At 40.9% G+C, this 22,003-nt stretch overlaps 1 protein-coding gene across 2 annotated transcripts in view; it reads left to right on the top strand.

Annotated features, from left to right (window-relative positions):
- The first annotated feature begins 8,570 nt into the window (after window positions 1-8,570).
- The window catches only part of Tead1 (TEA domain family member 1 (SV40 transcriptional enhancer factor)), a 177,266-nt gene continuing 163,833 nt past the window's right edge, over window positions 8,571-22,003 (top strand). For both annotated transcript variants that reach the window (XM_013028807.1, XM_013028808.1), the window contains exon 1: window positions 8,571-8,816. In XM_013028807.1, the coding sequence (XP_012884261.1) occupies window positions 8,660-8,816 (157 nt within the window). In that variant the 5' untranslated portion in view covers window positions 8,571-8,659. The remainder of the gene's footprint in view (window positions 8,817-22,003) is intronic.

Below are 22,003 nucleotides of genomic sequence, written 5' to 3'. Positions count from 1 at the left end.
TGCTCTACCACTTGAGCCACAGTGCCACTTCCGGCTTTTTTCTTTTTGTTTATGTGGTGCTGATTAATCGAACCCAGGGCTCAGGCATGAAAGGCAAGCACTCTACCACTGAGCCACCTTCCCAGCCCTTGTGAGACTTCTTATCTCCACTTCCAAAAAAGGCAGAAGTGGAGTTGTGGCTCTAGTGATTGAGTGCTAGTCTTGAGTAGAAAAGCTCAGGGACAGTGCCCAGCCCTTGAGTTCAAGTCCCAGGACTGGTGGGGGAGGGTGGCAGGGAAGTGGAGAAAAGAAGACAGAAAGGATAGAGGTAGAGGTGGAGACCTAAGTAGACTTAGAAAGGAGACCAAACTTGCAGAGCACATGAAGCCTTCAGAAGGCCCTGCCAGTGTGGCTTTAACACTTTGTCAACCCAGGAAGTACAAGTGGAGGCTGCTGGGTTGAGCACACCGTTTTTAAAAAAAACATCATGGTGTTTTCTAAGTACAACTTTATTTTGGATCTTTGAAAAGAACAATTTATATGATGTGATGAATGATATCCCCAATATCCTTCAAATAAATCCGCTAACGTATGCTGATGGCATAAAAAATACATTTAAAAATAAAGTATATAAAGTATATAAAGGTATAATTTGGTAAAAGAAAACTTATTTAGATCCTGGAATAAACTTTCTGTAAGGTAACTGTAGACTCAGAAAGGCATTGAAATGAGCAAATAGTTTTGCTTGACTTCTCCCCCCTCGTCATCTCCCATCCCCCTTCTTCATCTCTTCCTTTTTCCCCTTTCCCCACTCATGGTTGTATTTATCTATCCTCCTCTCTCCATTTGTCTGCCCCTCATCTTTTTAATTTTAGCTGTTGTGTAGCTGGATAATGGTATCACATAACTTGATAACTGGATATGTTGTGTATTTTTGGTGGATTATTTGGTTATTGTTTATAGAATACATTAACTTTTTACCTTTTTTTCTATTGGTTGATTTTTTTATTTGGTAGGAATTCTTTATGTACTGAAGATAGGATTCTTTGTAGCATACTCTATTTTTTTCTTAGTTGTTCTTTCTGTGAAAGGGTTTTTTAACTAATGCAATTTTATTATTTTGTCTTTGTGTGTGTGTGTGTGTGTGTGTGTGTGTGTGTTGAGTCTCACTGTGTTTGTTGCCTATGATGGTCTTGAATTCCTAGGCTCAAGCCAGCTCCCTCCCTAAGTCTCTAAAATAGCAAGGACCAGGCACACTTTACCAGGTCTCGTTACATTTTGTCCTTTTAAAGTAATATTTGCCTGAAGGAAAGTTGTAGAGATAATCTGCTGCTTTTTTTAATTTCTAAATTTTTTTGTTTTGCTGTTTACTTTCAGTTCTAAAATCTAGTTCAGATTAATTATAGGCTCTGATGTGGTAAGGTTCAAGTTTTATTTTTTCATATATATATCAATTAACTCAAGTCACTTATGGAAAAGACTGTTTTATTCAGAACAATGCCTTCTTACCTTTTTCACAAACGGAATGACTGTATATGTATGAGTTTGTTTTTGGACTCTATGTAGATGCTGGTCTGTCTTGTATATCTTTATGTTCATATTGTGCTATTGATTAATAGTCTTGGCTACATCTGATTTTGTAGCCCAGTCTGGCCTAGACTCATTATCTTCCTGCCTCAGCTTCCTGAGTATGGGTGTTACAGATATATACTACTATGCTCTACTTGCAATGAGTTTTAATATAGGCCACTGTAAGCCCTTCTATTTTGGTTCTCTTCTTGAGTATTATCCAAGAGCTGGATTTATTCCAACAGGTTAGTTTTAGCTGTTGTTTTATCATGTCCCTGCTTTTATTTGGAATTCTAATATTATATGACACTGTCCTGGGTATTTCAGATCACACAGGCTCAGTATTTGCTCCCTAGAATTTTATGATCATATTTTGGGACTCAGAAATACACACATATGCCTTGGTTTGACTCTCACGCTGTATGCTGGTTACATTATAAGTGAGGAAAGGCAGATGAGCTTGACTTCGGATGGTTGAGTGCCTCTAAAAGGGGAAAAGTGCATTGTAATGAATATTGTTTCTGATTACCTAGGTGGACAAAAAAGAAGAGTTCCTCCTTTCTGTCATGTTGCAGCCTAGATTTTTGATTTTCTGACAGGAGTTAGAAGATGAGATCCCTGTGGATCTCCTTAGAACTACAACAGGGCTTAGGCTTCACAATTTAGTACCTCAAGTGCCATCTTGATTTGTTTTCTTTGTTGAATAGCTTTTAACCTAATGAGAGGTGTACTGTGTTTTACCTTTTAACTTTCCCTCCCCTAGCATGTGTAGCTAAATAGTTCAGGGTAGATGGAATCATGTCTAGAAACAGAGAATCATCCTATATCATAAAAGCAGAAGAAGTTGGCCTCATAACCTTTTTCTATATGGTAGGATGGCCATTTCTGGTACAACAAAATTGCAATTCTAAATCATACTAGGGACACATCTGAGCAGGTTGGCTGCTGAGCCCTAGAGGACCTCCAAGATGATCATTAAGGTGGCTATCAACTGACTGTATATGACATTGGTCTCTTGGTGTGTTGATGTCTTTTAAAATATGAACTCTGTACTTTCCATTCCTCAATCCCCTCCACTCTAACATTCCCTCTCTGTACCCCTATTCTCTCCCTCAACCCATGGTCTTCCCTCTCCTATTCCTAGGGTTTGAACTCTGGGGCTTGTACTTGGCTGAGTAGGGAGCTCTGCCACTTGAGCCATGCCCAAGCCCATTTAGCTTTATTATTTGAATAGTCTTGCATTTATGTTTGGACGTCATTTCTCCTATTTACATTTTCTGTGTAGCTGTAGCTGTGATGTCTGGTGTGAGCCACCATGCCCAGTTTTAATTGGTTGAGGTGAGGTTGCAACTTTTTGTTCAGGTTGGCCTCAAACCTTGATCCTCTAATTGCCTCCTTGAGTAATAAGGATTACAGGCATGAGCCACCACACCTAACATACATACTCTTGAGACAGATTTTATGTTATCCAGGCTTGCTTCAGACTCATTATCTTCCTGCCTCAGCCTTCTGAGTAGTTAGGTATCTACTACTGTGCTTGGGCCTCTTTTGATTGTTAAATTATAGTGAACAATGCTAACTGAGAAAATAACATTTTGTATAGGTTAGTGGTGAAGGAGTATTATCTTCGTTTTCTTAATTTTTAGGAAGCTTAGTTCACCTGAAACATTTATTTGCTATATAGACCTATTGGCATTGGATAACTAGTCTTACAGTTTTCTTGGTTACCTCTGTTATCATTAGTATTTCCTTTTGAAATATTGATAGCTTCTTGTAATAAATTCTGGAAAGAAGCTTATGTTTCTGGGATGAAATGTGCCTCCCAGTGTTTGTTAACCATCTTCTGGGTATCCATGGTGTTGAAGGGAGACAGGAAGGGTAGGATTTCTGTCCTCAGTGGTTAATAATCATTTCTGGGACAGGAAGGTATTTATCCTAAGCTGGTAACACAGAGTGGTCCCATTAGAGCTATAGAGCATAAAGTCAGTCACAGTTTTTCTTGACCTGTCACTGGGGCATGTACTTAAGACTGATAGAGCAGAGAATAAATTAGGGAATCTCAGGATAGTAAGATTAAGTCCTTTAATGTGTTGCTCATGATCAGAGGCTTAATGAAAAGGTATTGGCTTCTTGATGGGCTTCTGTTGATACTGAAGTGATTTTTAAAAATGAGAAGGAGTAATTATCCTCTCTTTCCTGATGAAAGTAGAGGGAATCTGTTGACAATTGGAGAATATGACACCAAGGCCCACAGGTTGCTGCTAGTTGCCTGACAGATGTTGCCTGGGTTCTGGGTCTGAGTTCTTTGAGAGTTGCTATCTGAGGATGACATATGCTTTGCAGTTCCATCTCTCTGGTGGTTGCTGTGAAATCCAGACTGCTGATCTCAACCTGTGTTACTCAGTTCACTTGTTAGCAAGTTTAGTTAGTGCCAGAAATGCTATGAAAATAATTAGGTGCCTCACTTTACATATGCAAAAGCAATTAACTATCATTAGTGCCTGACATTCCTCCCAACTGCCCAGAGAGGTGAGTCAATGTCATCACTGTTCATTAGGAATTAATTAGACTGTGCTTGATGATGTCAGTTGTGGACAGGGTTGGGAATTCAGCACTGCCTTCCTCTCTACAACTGTGGAATGAGAGTATCAAGCTCACACTATCCACTCATCTGGAGAAGTGACTCTGAGATTTAAATTCTGTGACGTATGTGACTTTGGGTAACTTATTTAGGTCACTGGACCTTTTAAAAATAGAAATAATACCCAAGGGGGTCAGTTCAGTAGCTAAAGATCTGAAGGCAAAAGCTTTTGTCATCGTGCTTAAAATCTGGTTCACCCAAAGGACAGGGAGTGTGGATTTGAGTTATCAGGTCATACTAGAGGTAAAGCTACTTTTCCTTGTCTTTTTGGAGGGCAACATTTCTCCTAAGAGAAAAATTTGGGCTTTCAGTAAGATCACAGTGACCTACAAACCATGAAATGCATGGTGGAGTTATATACTAAGTACTTCTCCAACTCTGTGACTCATGTTTAAACCTTGCAAAGGTTCCTGCCATGTCTCCTCCTGACATCTCCTGAGCTGGTAGACATCTTTGTTCTTAGCTGTACTTCCATTTCTACTACCCTACTCACTCATATTTGCTTTACCAGTTTCTGTCCCTTTAAATTTCTTACATGGCCATTTGATTGGCTTCTGTCTGGGCTTTATTCTTTTACCATTTTCCCTCCATTTTAGCTGTTACCTCTGGCTATCACTTGTTCTCTATTAGTCAAAAAGAAAGACAATAAAGAGTTAAAATATTCTCCTTAAAATAACATTTGTTTGTAATACAAAGAAACTTAAAGGATCCAATATTGTTTCTCTTAACACAGAAGAACTATTACTTGTCAGTGATAACCATTGGATACAAAAGAAATTGGATCAGAGAGCCAACTTTTCATGATTCCAACTTAAATTTTCCAGGTCTTGCTATGTAACCCAGGCTGGTCTTGGACTCCTCTCAGCCTTCCAAGTGTTGGTATTATAGGCATGTACTATCATGTCCAACCCTAGTTGAGTCTTCACACCAACCCATACATAACCTTGCCTCCTGTACTTTGCTTTTCATTGACTGAAATGAGGGGAAGCTGACTACCATGGCTAAGAATGTAAGGGAAGACACAAGTACAAATATTACCCATACAATCTACTTGACTAGACAGGGTTTTGTGTTTTTTTTTTTGGGCAGGATTTTGTTATGAAGCTCAGATTGACCTCAGATTCTCAGTCTTGCCTGGGATTACAGGTGTATGCTGCCATGTCCAGTTAATTACATCATCTTGTTAGTGATAAGCAGGTGCTAATTGCTATACATTCAAAATTGGGTCACAATGAGTGGTAGTTAACTAGTTCCACATGTTTTTCAGATACTTAAGTGTGGCTGGTCTTCTCAGAGCTGCTAGCTAGCTGTAGGGAAAGTTTCCAGGATGAGGTGGATTTTGAGCTGAGGAATGGAATGCCAGAATAGTTATTTTGGTATCTGGTACCGGAGCTTCTTTTAGCCAGCTCCAATCTTGTGATCGGAAACTCTCTGCCCATACAGGGCTTCATCTTACAATTGGGTTGTAAAACCAAGGCCTGAGTAGGTATGTGGATTATGTATCTAGTGGTTTATGGGGCTTTGTGCTGGTCCATAGCCAGACGAGGTAATTCCACCCTGCTGAGCTCTAGTTGACTACATTGCAAGAGCATGGACACAGTATTCCTTTTTCAGTAAATGAATCAAAACATGGCAACGTTTAGAAGAGCGTTCATGCTTCCTGAGTAGTTAGATTAATTAATACTCACTAGTGTTAAATTCTCTAAAAAAAAACAACCAAGGACGTGGGACTCTTAATCTTAGAAACAACTTTAAAAAGGTTATCGATATATGTTAAGGGCTGTGGACAAATGAATCCGTTTATGAAGGGTGTGCAGGGAGATTGATGTCTGGTCTGAAAGGCCTTTAGGAGCCTGAGGATGTTTCCTGTCTTACCTAAATGGGTGTTGAGATTAGCTCTAAGGGATGAATATACCCTCAAGGGACGGATGGATAGAAGTTGACAGATGGGTAAAAGTTAAGTCAAGAAATGAATATTAATCTCAATAATGGAAGTATTTCAAAATGCATTGTGAGAGTGAGCAATACTGAGGAGGTAGTAATTCATTTTCGTTAGTGCTATTCAGGCATACACTGGCTATGAGATGTTTTAGAAGGATCTTGAAGCATTGTTGTAAGATGTTTTGGTCTGGAGGCTGTGGCTTTCAGCTGCATGGTAAAGTTTATTGAAGACAAACAAAGATCTTGTCCCTTGTGTTAGCCTTCACTATCCAAGATTCCAGTCCTTCCCTATGTAGCTTCTACTACATATCTTAAAGCATGGTTCTTTGGAACTAAAACATTCTTCTGTCTGAGCTGCTCAGGGCTCAAGGCCTGGCCCATGATTCTATATGTCTCTATTGCTTTGTTTTTGTTTCTTGGTTTACTTGAGAAGTCAGGCTAACCACTGCTGAAGAGTCCCCTCTTGTTCTGCTCAAACAGACTCAAGGGTGGTGTGCAGTTCAGCTTGAATTTTATAGGACTTCTAGATCCCAACACAAACTGTAATACTTTGAGAATTCAAAAGGCTCACACTGCAGTCATTGTAGAGTTCATCTGGGGGTCAGTCACAAAACCCTTTCTTGTGGCATAATTTATACTTTAGCATTTGGCAATTTTTGAAGTCCTATGTAAATGTACATGTGGTGGTAGGAGTAGTAAATATTTTGCTGACAAATTCTTTTATGGATCAGTAGTTAGCATTTAAAGCCAGGCAACCAAGGGTTCGTTTTCTCTTTATAAAAATCTAAATGTTGCCAAATCAAAAAACCTGTCAGGGTGAGAAGCCAAAAGCACCCATTAGTCAGACCATTGATTTTGCAATCTGAATGTGCTTCAGAGTGTTTATACCTGAGATCTGTGGAGATAGGCTGGGAAGCTCAGGGGACAGATTGGGAGGGGGCAGAAGGCTTATTGCTCTCATGTGATGGCCCTGGAATGTGGACTAGGCCACCCAAACTTGCTTTTCCTCTTGGTGCCTTTGGAATATTGAGTGTATTTGAGGGGGCGAGAAAGGTAGGAGCAGGGGCCACATAATTTACCTACTGAGGCTCTGCGCCTCTCTCGTCAATCCCCAGGAACAATTCTTTTCCCTCTTCTTGAGAGGGCTTTGAGTTAATGATCTGATGTCCTTTCCCACAAAAGAATATTGATATGTTAGTGTGAAGACAGCAGGGAGTACTGGATTAGATCATTTTCACACTAGTGTTATGCCAGTGTGACATTTGTTTAGAAAGCTTATCTTTTGTGACCATAGGTTATATGCAAAATGCAAGAAGGAAGATTTCTTTGAGTTCTATAATCTTCACTGCTACAGGAAAATAAATGAAAGACTTCACAGTTTCTTGTGGAGAACAGTTCCACAAGTGTGTCAGACATTTGTGGTAGGTGTTGAAGGAAAAATGGAATGACAGTGACTTTTGGTACCTATTTTTTAAGATTCAAGAGATTGACAGTGGCCAAGTTAGCTCAGGGTGTAGTCAGGGTAAGATCCTAAAACATAAATGCCATAGTACTGGTCAGCTTGCATTGGTGATTAAGTAGGATGAGTAATTGTGATAATAGAGTCTATCTATTCTCTTCTTCTTGGTTCCTGCTACCCTCTTGCATCTTGGTGATCTCCTGTTGGCATGGTTTGACCATTTATTTAAGATACCAGTTATAGACTGGAATTGGTGTATTCCTAGCTACTCAGGAGGCTGAGATCTGAGGATTGTAGTTTGAAGCCAGCCCAGGGAGGAAAGTCTGTGAGACTCTTATTGTTAATAAACTACTCAGAAAAAGCTGGAAGTGGCACTGTGACTCAAGTAGTAGAGCACTAGCCTTGAGAAAAAGAAGTTCAGGGACAGAGGCCGGGCCCTGTGTTCAAGCCTCAGGATCCCCCTCTCTCCCAAGATACCAGTTATTACAATAAGGTTGACATCTTTTACTCTTCCCCTTTAAAAAATATCTTTAAGTAGTATAAGGCGGTTTTAATTCACCATGTGAGTTTGAGTACAGTGTCATCCCTTTCACCATTCTCCCCCATCATTTTGTTATAAATAGCTTGTTATGCTATGGAAACTTGGCTTTCATTGATCAGTGTGCCCCCTAGTAGATAGTAGGCACTTGGTAAATGGTTTTCGGATGAATCTCTGAAGGCCTGTAACCAAGAACGTACTATCCTTGGAAGAAGAAATCTCTTTGGTGAAGATGATCCAGTCTCTGCCTACTGTCTTAATAGGAGTGTTGCATACCATATATATATGTGGAGTTCAAAAGCCGCATAGATCTCAAATTTTTTAAGAGTTATTCTGTAAGAAAAACTGGCAACTGAAACTTGCAGTAGAACTAGCAAGAGCAGCATGTTTGTGGTTACCATGTTCTTACACTATTTTGTGATTTCTCTTCAAGGTTTATTTTCTTGAAAAGACTCCAGGCTTTGGCTTGGAAAATCCAACCGCCAAAATTGAGCCCAGCAGCTGGAGCGGCAGCGAAAGCCCTGCCGAAAACATGGAAAGGATGAGTGACTCTGCAGATAAGCCGATTGACAACGATGCGGAAGGGGTCTGGAGCCCTGACATTGAGCAGAGCTTTCAGGAGGCGCTGGCTATCTACCCGCCATGTGGGAGAAGAAAAATCATCTTATCAGACGAAGGCAAAATGTATGGTAAGTGGCCTGGAACACTCCTCTGAAATCCTACAGCCTGCTGTGTGTAGTGGCAGGGAATGGATTTAGCTGGCCTTCTAGCGAGCTTTATTTATTGTGTTGTGTTGGATGATCTTTGCAGAATTATAATTCATCATCCAGGGAACTAAAGAGGAGAGTCAGTAAAAGACCACTGGGAAATCACTGCCTTGACTCTTCCAAGTTCTTCATTGCACATAGGCTCTGTCTAAAGGGAATTCTGCCACTTAGTTCCAGATAACTGGTGCTATGGAGCAATGGGGACTGTTGCCATCAGATATCTTGATTACTTCTCACTTGCGCGCACGCGCACGCGCACGCACACGCACGCACACACACACACACACACACACACACAGAGAAAATACTTCATAATCTAGATGTTTATATGAAATCTACCTTTAAAAAAAGCCATCACTTAAAAAAAAACACAAAAACCTTGTGCAGGTCAAGATAAAACACATGCTGGGCGCAGGTGGCTCACGCCCATAATCCTAGCTACTCAAGAGGCTGAGATCTGAGGATCGCTGTTCAAAGTCAGCCTAGGCAGGAAAATCTGTGAGATTCTTATCTCCAATAAACTACTAGAAAAACTGGAAGTAGCGCTGTGGCTCAAGTGGTAGAGCGCTCGCCTTGAGCTGAAGAGTGCAATGACAGCACCCAAGCCTAGAGTTCAAGTCCCATGACCGACCAAAAAAAAGAAGATAAAACACATGTGTAGGTTTCATCAGACCCCAGAATAGCCATTTGCAGCTCAGCTGTTGGTTTGCAGTTGAGTGGTTAGAAAAGACATTCCCTCCTTCCTCAAACCCCAGGGTATTCTCCCTAGTCTCCCCTTTTAAATACCGGCATCTTACAGTATGAAATGAAGGAAAGTCCAAGGTGCAGGAGGCTGAGAACAGTTCAGTAGATGGCCTAGCATCCAAAGGCAGCAGCAACAAGTGCCCACCCACTGGTCCTGATTAGCCTGAGATTGGCTAGTTTGGGCATTCTCTTTTTCTTCTGTAAATGCTTCCAGCTGAAGATGTGTACTTTTTGGCTGCTTACCTTTTGGGAAACAGATGGCAGGTGATTACTTGTACATACTGCTTGTCTTAATTGGGCACATTGAGTTGACAGAGTTTGCACTGTAGCAGACTCTAAAGAGATGCAAACAAATAACCTAAACTCAAGGAGAACTGGCTCAGCAACTGCCTGAGGTTGTTAACTTATTACAGGAGTGATTTATTTCTAAGTAATTTCAACTCTTCTCCATAATAGGGTGTTGTACTTTTAATCCTGCACTTCTCTATCAGGAGCTGTAGGAGGCTACAGCTCAAACTAGCAGAGGCTGCTGAGGGGAAAGCAGATGGTGGTGCAGCTGCCACCAGCTGTGCTCCCGCCTGCCCTCCCCTTCCAACATGGATGATGTAATGGAAACATGGACAGTTTTGCTTTCGGCAGTATTAGAGCCTCTCAGCCTGTCATACCAGGAGTGAGGAGGGAGAGAAGGGGATCCGAATCTTCAGCACTGTTTTAGAGTCTCTTGATCTTTTGTAGTCAAAGAATCACCTTTGTTATCTAGTGAAATGGAGTAAGGATGAAACACCTTGGCTGCTGTGGGTGGACAGTTTCAGGGCCTTAGGTGGTGTATGTCTGTTTCTCTCTCAGGCTTTGGGTCCTGTGCATGTTCTCAGAAGCTTGTCTTCCTACCTGAAGATGAAGCACCTGTCTTTAAAAAGCACTTTAATCTTCAAGCCTTTTTTGAAGATGACTTTATTGCATGTACTGAAGGGTGGCTTTGGGACACTATCTTGTACAGCTCCCACTTACTTATCCATAAATTGTTTTAATCTAAAATAATAGTATTATGCCAAGCGCTGGTGTCCCATGCCTGTAACCCTAGCTACTCAGAAGGCTGAGATCTGGATTGTTGAAGCCAGCTGGGGCAGAAAAGTCCCATACGACTCTTATCTCCAATTAATCACTCAAAGACTGGAAGTGGGGCTGTGGCTCAAAGTGGTAGAGAGCTAGCCTTGAATAAAAAAAAGCCTAAGGACAGTGCCCATGCCTAGTTTAAGCCCTATGACCAAGGGGAATTAGATTTACTCTAAAATATTGGCATCTAAAATAATGGTATTAGATGGTGATTAGAATAATTTTTGCACTATGTTTCTCACTAGGAATACCAACTGCCCCTTCTGGAGTGGACTGAGACATAATTAAGAGCAAACATTAATTTTTTCTATAGCTTCTCCACTAAGATTTTTCTTTTTAGATAGCCATGGTAGATTTAAACAATTTGCCTGTAAGTCAATCATAAAAGCACTTTTATGTAAAAATAATTGTGTGACAGCTCTTGTGTTGGGAGCTAGATTTTAGAGGCAGCAGGCTAGGAAACTGAACAATGAGAGGTTTTGGATTTTAGTTATTTGATGAATAGTGAACTTAAACAGTTTTACACTTGGTCCTCTTTTCAGTTTTTCTTCAACAACAATGGTGAAGAAGATGTTGTGAAAGTATTCTTGAGACATTTCCATGTTGTGGTGCGGTATATAGTTCTTGTAGTACTTTTAATTCAGTCAGATGATCATTTATTGGGAAATGTGGTGTGTGTTTAGGAACATGTCTTTAGCACCCTAGATAACAGATTCTGAGTGCTTCCTGGTTGTACATGTTTTTGTAGTATTTATTCCTTTGCCTGACTGTATTTGTGGCCAACCTGATTTAAGATGAGACAGTCCTTTTGAAGGAGAGGCAGTAGAAATTTTAGCTGCTTGTGAAGAACAGTCTTGCTGATGTAGATTTTCAGTAGGTAGTCCATACAGCCTGCAGGATTTTGGTTCCCCATTGTAGTTTAAGATGGCATTTGGGTTCTGGCCCTGCAGCTACCCCCATCTCCCTGGGGGGAAAAACATCCCATTTGCTTTCTTCTCTTTGGTTAACTTGGTAGAATTTCTACTGCTGCCTTAAAGTGAAACACGGCAGTTGGCTGGGTTCTGGGAAGTGGAGAATGACCCTCTTCAGAAGAGAATGCCGTATGTGCCTGAGAGCTGCCTCTACCCTTTTCTGGGACTCTGAGGATGAGGGAAAGTTGATCTGGGAGCTTCTTAGTGAGGTCAGCAGTGTGGGGGCCAAAGCTACTGTTCCTTGGCTTCTGGCCTGTTCTACATCATATAGACATGAATCAGAACACAAACCAGACCAGGAATCAGTGGTTCTAAAGATCATAAGAGCCTACTTTTTCACTAAGGGATTTGAAAATGAAAGTATTTTAAGCACTTGGGATTCTATATAGTAAAATCAAAATAATTCCATGAGTGAAATACCAAGTAGTGTTTTTGTTTTTTGTTTGGTTTTGTTTTTAATTCCTCCCCCCTCCCCTTGAGGTCATTATTCCAGTATTTCTGAGCATTTGTAGAGTGCTTTGTGATGTCACTAAACCTGAGCCATTGGTGAAGCAAGGTCAAGTGATTTACTTTAGTAATGAAATTTCCTTCCTGGTTGACAGTAGAGCAAATGCAATCTTGGGGGGAAAATGGAATGCTCTTTTATGATGATGAGATAGCTAATTTCTCTCTGTTACTTTGGTCTTTGGGGCATCTGAGACTTTATGTAGTTGGTCTATATGGATAGATTGCATTTGCCTTGGGCTCCCTAATGTGTATTAGTTGTTCTTACAAGATTATTAGATGGAAGGGTTAAGACCACCTTTAACTTTGTCCCTAAGGGCACATTAATGCTTGCTGCTGTGGGCTTTCTCTTTTCTGTCTGTCTTTCCCTTTCATTTCTTATCTTATTTTTGCATAGTTGGGTGTTTCTTTTTCTGGTAGATAGTGGGGGAGGAGATGGCAGGAGGACAAGATGAGAGAGAAGTTCTTAGTCAACAAGCTTCTCTGAAATTGGATTTTAGGGGAGTAGGACATAGTTGAAAAGAAGACAAAACAAAGCAGGGAACCATGGGGATACCTGCATCTACTTCTTTCTTTAATTAAACACACCAGACTTGTAAGGTGGTTAGACACTTTCCAAATCAAATGAAGGTTCACATAGAAACTTGTTTTTATTGATTGTTGGCCCTAAGGGCAGGCACAGCCTTTTATAATTTGGAGTTTATAATTAATACAAATCCTGGTCCTGCACTTGCAGATCTCAGACTTTGGACAAGTTTCCTTACTCCTCAATATCTCAACTTCCTCAGCTGCAAAAGAGAGTTAAATAGATCCTACTTTATAGGGTCATCATAGAATTAAATGAAGTAATTGTGATATGGGACATCCTTCCAACTTCAAATTTGAACAGCAGCTGGCATACAGTGAGGGCGACATAAGTATTTATGAGCTGAAAACAAAGAAGTATTCTTTGTCTTGTACTATGCTAAAGGTTTTACATATAATTTCCAACTAATGCTCCGAACAGTGCTCTGAGGTGGTGATCCCCACTTATGGATGGGGAGGCTGACAGGGTAACATGGCTTCTTGTAGTTGGGCATTGAAGATGGTGCAACTAGAAAGTTCTAAATCTAGGTCTCACTAGTCTGGGGTCTTCCCACTGGATTTTTTGTTCTTTCTTTGATACAGGCCATTGGGCATCATTTTGACAAATCATCATTGAGCACCAGCTGTATTCCAGTTCATTGCTTAGGATTCGTCAGGGATACTATGAACCAGACTGACACAGTCCCTGCCCTCATGGAGCTGTTACAAGTTCATTTGCAAGAAACTGACCTGAGGTCAGGGCTATGTGCCAAAGATTTCTGGGAAGGCTGAGGCTCTTTGAAGATGATCACCTTCCACTTAGTCTTTTGAAGCCTGTTCTTGGCTATCAAAGTCCAGGACACCTGGCCTGAGGCTGGAAGGAAGAGAACATCTCAAATAACATGGCAGAGAGGATGCAGATCACAAGGCTGGCCCCAGTGGTAGCCAGGAAGATACTTGGAAGGGTCTAGTGCCTTAGGACCCTATGAGCAAAATAGGCCCAGGAATTGCTAGACAATTATAGTGATATTCTCCTTGTGTGAGCAGATACCTTTTGGGTCTTTGCTTAGGCCAGCTCCAGGAAGAAGTTATTTCTTATTAAAAGTTAGGCTTGGAGCTGGGAAGGTGGCTCAGTGGTAGAGCGCTTGTCTTGCATGCCTGAGGCCCTGGGTTCGATTTCCTTAGCACCACATAAGCAAAAAGAAAAAAAGCCGGAAGTGGCGCTGTGGCTCAAGTGGTAGGGCGCTAGCCTTGAGCTGAAGAGCTGAAGGACAGCACCCAGGCCCAGAGTTCAGGGCCCAAATAAATAAATAAAAGGTTAGGCTTACTGGTTAGTCCTAGAGACTTAACTAGAGAAGGTGATGTGGAAGGTGTCTCTGACCTAGCTGTCCACATTTGCTGACCTGTGTCCTTGCCAGCCAAGATGTAGGCCTTGGAATTGCCCCTTTGCTTGCTTCACAGTATCACAAGATGCTGGGGGTAAACTGACTAGTGGGCGTCATAATGAGAGTGCACAGAAGCAAACATGAATGTATGCCAGTCAGTGGATTGCCAGGCTCCTGCTGACCCTGAGAACTGTTTGAGATTATACAGGACCATCTGTCTATCTTAGTCTCCTTAGCACCTTTTTTAGTATCTGGTGAATAGCAATGGCTGTGGACTCTTTAGAGGCCCTGGTATGGAAATAACTTAGAATCTGGGCTCTGTAAAGTTTTTCAAGCTTTGGGAAGTTTCTCCAGTTTTATATCATGTGTCATCTTCAACTTCTGACCTGTTGTTTCAAGTTGGTTAGTTAGCTATGTGAAGTACACAGAGCTTTACTCCTAGAAGAGGCTAGATGCGGAAACCTGTCTATCTTCTGTTGCTGGGCCTGGGACTCAGATGGTGTCAGTAATGTTGATTATGTGCAGGTATGACATGGATTCTCAGTTAAAGTGAAGAAAGGCAGGTGGTATAGTCTTTGAGCTGGGTGGATGTCTGTTGTGAGAGGAACTGGCTAGACCGAAAGGCAAAGAGGAAAGTGTTTATTTTGTTGTCTTTTAAATTAAGAAAGAAGAGCCCTTGGATTTTGCAATTTGGGTTGACGAAGTGGAAAGGATTTTTACTCCAAATAGGAACAAAAGGAAGGCAAGGGTTAACTCTACAATTATTAGAACAGATTAGTAATGGGGTATTTTGAAATAGTGTCAGCAGCATTTTGATTAGAAAGCTTTGTGTGTGTGTGTGTGTGTGTGTGTGTGTGTGTGTGTGGAGGGAAGGGGAGGTATGCAAAGGTTTATATACAAGGTGTGAGGCCTTGTGCAATGTGGGTGAAAAAATAACCAATTAAGGATGGCTCAAGTATGAGTTGCAAGGGAGGAAAAAAAGAAAAGAATGCCTGTCATTATCAACTTATACTTTTTAGTAGCTATGAAGTAGCTATGGATTCATAAATTATTCTGTGAGGTCCTGCAGTGTGCAGACCCCTTGTCTGTGGGGACAACAGATAGGAAATAATTGAAATGGACGATATATTTGAGTGGTTACCATGAGTCTGATACACACTCATTGCTTTGGACTATGTTTTCTTGTTTATCCCTCCAACAACCTAATGATACAGGTACTGTCCTACCCCCATTTTATAGCTGAGGAAAGTGAGGCCTAACAATGTCAAGCTACTTGCTCAAGATCATATAGTAAATAAGTTCTAGAGCTGACATTCAGAGTCATGCCATACAATACAACTAATTAGAATAATGATGTGGAAGGAAGTAAGTTCATGTTGTAATAGGGATATACACAGTTGTAGTAGAGCAACCCAAACTGGGAGTGTTCATTATTAGGGAATTCATCTGTGTATATTTCTGAATGGATGAATAAATCAGAATCAGAGATAAGACACTTATGTGATCTAACTTTGAACTTTGGGAAAAAGACCACGTAATGGTTTTATAACTTCCTTTGGATTATAGACTTCTTTCAGAATTTGCAGAAGAAAAATGTAGTGTAGTTTCAGGACTCTTGCACATAACCTTAGGTGGTTTTGAGCCCAGGTTCAGACTTTTCTGGTGGGGAGAAAGTAAGGATGGAAGGAGAGGCTGCATGTGGGGAGGCACAGAGAGGACATAGCTCTGAAATGCTTGGAAGTAAGGGTATATCCTCGCGCCAGTGTAACAAGAGTTTGGAAATGTGGGCTGGCCCTGTAGCATGGAGGGCATATGTGCCATGCTGGGGTGTCTGGTGTTCATTGATTTGAGAGTAGAAGGAAGGCACGGCACTGTTTTAGCGGATGTGACATGACTCACCCAGTGTGTTATGAAGCCACCTCTGCAGGCGTGATGATGAAGTGTATGGTTCTTACTGTAGCCTATTGGGCAAGCACGATCCTACACAGGGGTGCTGACCGAGCTGGTGGAGCTGGCAGAAGGCAGTTTCAGAGATATAACCAACAGAACTGGCCTCCTGGATGTCATTTGTGAAAGAGAGGGAGGAGTTTGACTTCAGGGTACCACTCCTGGATGGTGGGGAGTTGGTGGACTATGCAATGAGATGGGCACTAGAGACAGGAGAAGCAGGTTTTTGAGAGGACAGGAACCAGGATTTGAATTTTGTCATGTGCTTGTGCTGGGTGCCTGTCTGGATGGGCATGGCCTGTACAAGTCATACCTGGATCTCAGGCAGGTTGAAGATGAAGGGATAGTTCAGGGGAGAAATGTCTGAAGCTTAGAGAATGGTGGTTACAGCCTGTGTTGCTCACACACACATTTTTTTCCCCTTAAGGACAAAACTGATGGAGATTGTAAATGAAATGTTCATAGCTGAGGGGAGAGTAATTTTTTTTTTCAGAGAAACTGATGGAGTCGGTGATTCCCAAGCACGATCAATATCAACAGAAGCATTGAGGAGTTTGAGAAAGAAAGGAAAGAATAGAGGGAGTGAGGGAGAGAGAGAGACATTCATAGATGGAGTCATGGTATTTTGAAGAGCACAAGTTAGGACTAGACTTGTTTTAAGATAGAGAATTCTCAAGCATTCAGTTAGTTGGAGTTAGTTAGGATTTGTGAGTTGAAAAAATTCTTGATAGAACAAAAGCGAAGAGAATTTACAGAGAGTGGAGCCCCTTTTGCTTCTTATCCATAATGGATGAAGAAGGGTTAAGAGGATAGTGGACTTGATGATTGCTTTCTTCAGATGAATATTAAGGCATTGGACTGAGATGGGCTTTGGGCCTTTGAAAAGTAGATCAGGCTTAGTACAGATGGGGTAGTTGGATCTACATAGGTGAGGTTAGCAAAAGAATTTGCCAAGAGGAAGCGGAGGTGTGGCTCAAGTGGATTGCTAGCTTTGAATGAAAGAGATGAGTAAATGAGAGCAAATGATGCATACAACAAAGTTTGTCCCTTTTTATTGTTGAGTAGTGTCCCACATATGTGTGTATTATAGCTTGCGTAATCTTTCACTTGTATGAAACTGAGCTGATTAATTTATTGCCATTTCAACTCTGCTATGAATATCCATATGTGGGCTTTTGTGTTAATTTAAATTTTCCTTTCTGTGGGAGAAATGCTCAGAGGGAAAATTGCTCAGCTATTTTCCAAGTGGTGATATCATGTTATGTTCTCACCTTCAGTCTAGTTTCTCTGCAGCTTCACTAGCATTTGGTGTTCACATGGTTATTTCAGTCATTTATAATAGGTATATATTGATCTCATTATTTTACTTATTGAATTAGTTGGACATCTTTTCATGTGGTTATTTGCCATCCATACTTCCTCTTAAGGGAAATGTTAGTTCATGACTGTTGTCTCATTTTGTAATTAGAGTACCCAGTTCTGTTTTATCATTGAGACGTGGGGATTCTTTGTTCTAGATACAAGTGTTTTGTTAGGTATGTAGTTTGCAAATATTTTCTCCTTTTCTTTTCTTCTTCTTTTCTTTTTTTTTGGGGGGGTCCGGTTGTGGGGCCTGAACTCTGGGCCTGGGCCCTGTCCCTCAGCTCTTCAGCTCAAGGCTAGCGCTCTACCACTTGAGCCACAGTGCTACTTCTGACTTTTTTTTCCTTTTTGTTTATGTGGTGCTGGAGAATCGAACCCAGGGCCTCATGCATGCAAGGCAAGCGCTCTACCACTGAGCCACCTTCCTAGCCCCTATTTTCTCCATATCTCTAGCTTATTTTTTATTCTCTTTAACAGAGTAAAACTTTTAGCAGAGCCAAAAGTCTTAATTTTTGCTACAGTCCAGTTTATTAGCTTTCCCTTTTATGATCATGTTTTTGGCATCAAGTCTGAGAACTCATTGCCTAGCCCTCCAGCCGAAAACTTTCTCTCTGTTTTGTTCTAAAAGTTTTATGATTTTCATTACAGTCAGTTGGTAATTTAATTTAGAATTAAATTTTGTATAAAGACTAGGGTATTATTCTGAGGGAGCCCATTAGGTATCCCACTAGCAAGATTAAGTGATGCCTTTATTTTCAGAAGTATTAATAAGTTTTTAACCATTGTTTGAGAATGTTAAGGCTTGGGAGCTGGTGATATGTGGTTACATACATCTAGATGGGGATAAGGACAAGTTGGAGCTGAAAGGCTGAGCCATGGACATGCCACTCTGAATATAGGAGAGGTGGTAGGAAGTGTGATTGGTCACACAGGGTACACAGCCTCTGACATAAGAGATGGCGAGATTTCATGTGATGAGTTTCAAGGTGTTGTCACAAATGTTGCTATGTTATCACAAAAAAACCTGACATGACTGAGAGTGATGGCTATTAGAAACAAGGGGCTAAAGCATTGTGAGGCTCATTCATATTAAGGTACATGATCACTTTGATATTAAAATTCACAGTAGTAAAGTGTGAAGTTTTAAATAAAGTATCATAGTTACCCAGGATACTGTAGGAATTCTTTCTTTCTTTCTTTATTTTTTGCCAGTCATGGGACCTGAACTTTGGGTCTGGGTGCTGTCCCTCAGCTCTTCAGCTCAAGGCTAGTGCTCTACCACTGGAGCCACAGCGCCACTTCCGGCTTTTTCTGTTTATGTGGTGCTGAGGAATCGAACCCAGAGCCTCATGCTTGCAAGGCATGCACTCTACCACTGAGCTACCTTCCCAGCCCCTGGAGGAATTCTTTGAGAAGAAAATGATTCCATAGATATAAATGGAAAGAAGTTGATAGAAATGAAAAAAAATATTTATTAATTAGCAGATGGTACAATGGTAGGATAGAAGGAACTTTGGGGTTGTAAGAAATGTTATTACCTGACTCTTTCCCACCTCATTGACTGGACCCGCATTACACTTGTTTGTAACTATCATTGGCCAGCCATAAACACTCTTATCATCAGTCCAATGGGGCAAGTGAATAAATGTATTCATCCTCTGAGTAATGTTGAGGGAAAATGCATTTATATATGGGAAAAGGCTTTGAACTGAAGTTTAAAAATAGTATTTTTGGGTGGTAGAGCCTGTTTAAGACCTGTTAGAAAAGTAGGAATGAAATGTTGGAGCCATCATTCAGGATTAAACATTCTGGATTAATTTAGAAGGGTGTTTGGTTAACGAATGGAACTGCACCCTCCTTTGTTAGGGTTTCTGCCAAAGCTGAAGGTGGAGTTTGGGAGTGGTGAGGAGATTCTGAGCAGAGGGAAGGGACCAATGGTAGCCTAGTTTTCTGTAGCATCAAACAGGAAGAGGGAGGGAACAGACTTGTTTCTAGCAACATAATCTTGGATTCTGATGTGTGTCTATTCTTTTCCTGATGACTGCTTACTAAAGAGCCTTAGTTCTTCTCTGGTGGCTGTGGAGCTCACATGGGAGTGCATCTCCAATTATTACTATGGTATTGATATTTGTTTCCCATTCTACTGATAGTAAGGATTTAAAGTGGCCCATTTAAAAGTATAAATTATTGTTATGATAATTGTGCTCCATTGATCTATGAGTAAAGGTGTTATCTCTGAGAACATTAACTTGGCAGATTGTAAATATATAAATGTGTTGTGTGGGTAGGATCATAGAAAACACTCTGGAAACATTTACAATATACCAATGAGTTGTTGCAGGGAGATGGGATTATTAGAGACTTACTTCTATTACAGGATTCTGTATTAATAGGGTATTTTTTAAAATAATGAACATAGGTTATTTTTGGAATCAGAGGAAAAGAGATAATTATATTAAAGTTTTTTTTTTTTCTCTGAGTTAAGAAATACTCATTAAAGAAAAATGTGGAGAACAGCAAGATGTAGAAAGCAAACCAGAGTGCCTGGCACAGCTAGGGTACAATGTCTCCAGAATTGAGTCAGGGAGCCTTAGCAGGGTCACAGGGAAGGAGGGCACAGTTCAGACAGAGAACAGCTCTCCTGTTCACTTGGGTGTCTGGGGTAAGCTTGAGGGACAGGTGGTTAGGGTGAACTGCTGAGGTGGAGGGGCAGAACAGTGTTCTTATTATAGGTTTTAAGACATGGTCTTTGGAGTTCAACAGGTGCTTGGCCACTTGGGTCTGTCAATCAGCAGTCCTGACTAATGTTCACATTATTCTTACTTCATGCCTTAGGATAAAATGGTGCTGGAGAAAAAGAAAAACATGATCACATCCATTGCTCAAATATCCATAGACCTAGCACAAACAGCTAACAGGAGCTGAATCTCAACCTGGCCAGTGTTTATCCTTCAACTTGGACTTCAGAGTGGAGGTTGTTTATTTCTGGAGCCTGGGGGTATGCGGAGAGCAGGATGGAGGAGCTCTATTTTAAAAATGCCAGTCATTTTTCTGATAACATGTTATTCTTTGTAACAGATTCCTTGCAAGTGATCTACTTGTGCTGCCTTTGTGCAGAAGTAGGTGGGTTTAGAGTATGAAAACATTCTGGGGCTTTACAGGATGAAACAAATTCTCACTTAATGCTATAGATGTGTTTTGTTTACTCCATATTTCTGTTATGCCTACCTTGCAGACCTACCTTTCCTTTCCTCAGGGCTTCAGTTCCTGGTAAATAATAAAGTCAGATTTGCTCTGTGTGCCTGTGTGTGCATGTGTGTGGGTGAGTATGCGTGCGCTGGACTGGTGCTGGGGCTTGAATTTAGCCTTCCACTCTTGATTGGCTGCTTTGCTCAAGATTGGTGCTCTACCACTTGAACATCAGATTTGTTTTAAAGGCCCCATGTAAAAACCAGCTTTAAAGACATTTTTGGTACCAGTATCTTCCTCTCTCTCCATTCTCAAGGGTGAGACAGTGGGACCTGCTGTCAAGACATTGAGTTTATTAAGAAAAATTCTTTATAGTTATGCAGCTTTTTCTCATAGTCAACTAGATTGGTCATTATCTGAAATCCTCCCGCCTCTCCCCTCCCCTCTCCCCTTCCCCTCCCCTCCCCTCCCTTCAAGGTTAGCACTCTACCACTTGAGCCACAGCACCACTTCCGGCCTTTTCTGTGTATGTGATGCTGAGGAATTGAAACCAGGGTTTCATGCATGCTACGCAAGCACTCTACCACTAAGCCACCTTCCCAGCGCCAAGCTGAAATTATTCTATAGGACAAAAAAGTCAGAGTACTTTCCCCTTTTCTCCTGGTGCTTGGGACTAAACTCAGGGCTTTGCACATGCTAGTCCAAGTGCTCCATCATTGAACTACATTCCCAGTCCCACAGGAACTTTTAGGGTTCCTTGAAAGAGAGTGGTTTGGGAGGAATGTAATTGATCATCCTAAACTTTGTATCTTCCAGTAATATTTAACATGTGTTAATAAACTGTATTATTCCAGCTGTTTACAAAGGTTCCAGTAACTCACTTTTACCTACCCATTTCCCTGGGCCTGCTTCAAGCTTGGTGACTTTCTCACCATTATGTGGAGATAGGCTTTAGGAACTGTCATGTAGATGAATGTTTCTGTTATAAACATGGTAGCTTCCATGACAGCTTAGATGAGATTGTTGTTTACGACTGCTTTTATTGAGAGAGGCTGGATGCACATTAATGTCCTGATAAAGGTATTTATACTTATAAAATAGCCACAGCCCTTAACATATTTGATTGTGAAAGAAGGTATGCAAGAGAATGAGATGCCAGATGTGAGGTATTGGATTTCATGTTTCAGCATTACTGTGGTCTTTGTACTAAGATGTATTTTTGTATTTTCTTTTCTTTTTTGTTTTAATTTAATTTAATTGTAAAGGGAATGTGCAGAGGGGTTACAGTTATCTAAGTAAGGTAATAAGTACATTTATTGTTGAACATGTT

This window comes from Dipodomys ordii, unplaced genomic scaffold, assembly GCF_000151885.1.
Source record: "Dipodomys ordii isolate 6190 unplaced genomic scaffold, Dord_2.0 Scaffold113, whole genome shotgun sequence".
Lineage (NCBI taxonomy): Eukaryota > Metazoa > Chordata > Mammalia > Rodentia > Heteromyidae > Dipodomys > Dipodomys ordii.
Note: the sequence above shows the minus strand (reverse complement) of the source record. Positions and strands in the feature narration are given on the sequence as shown.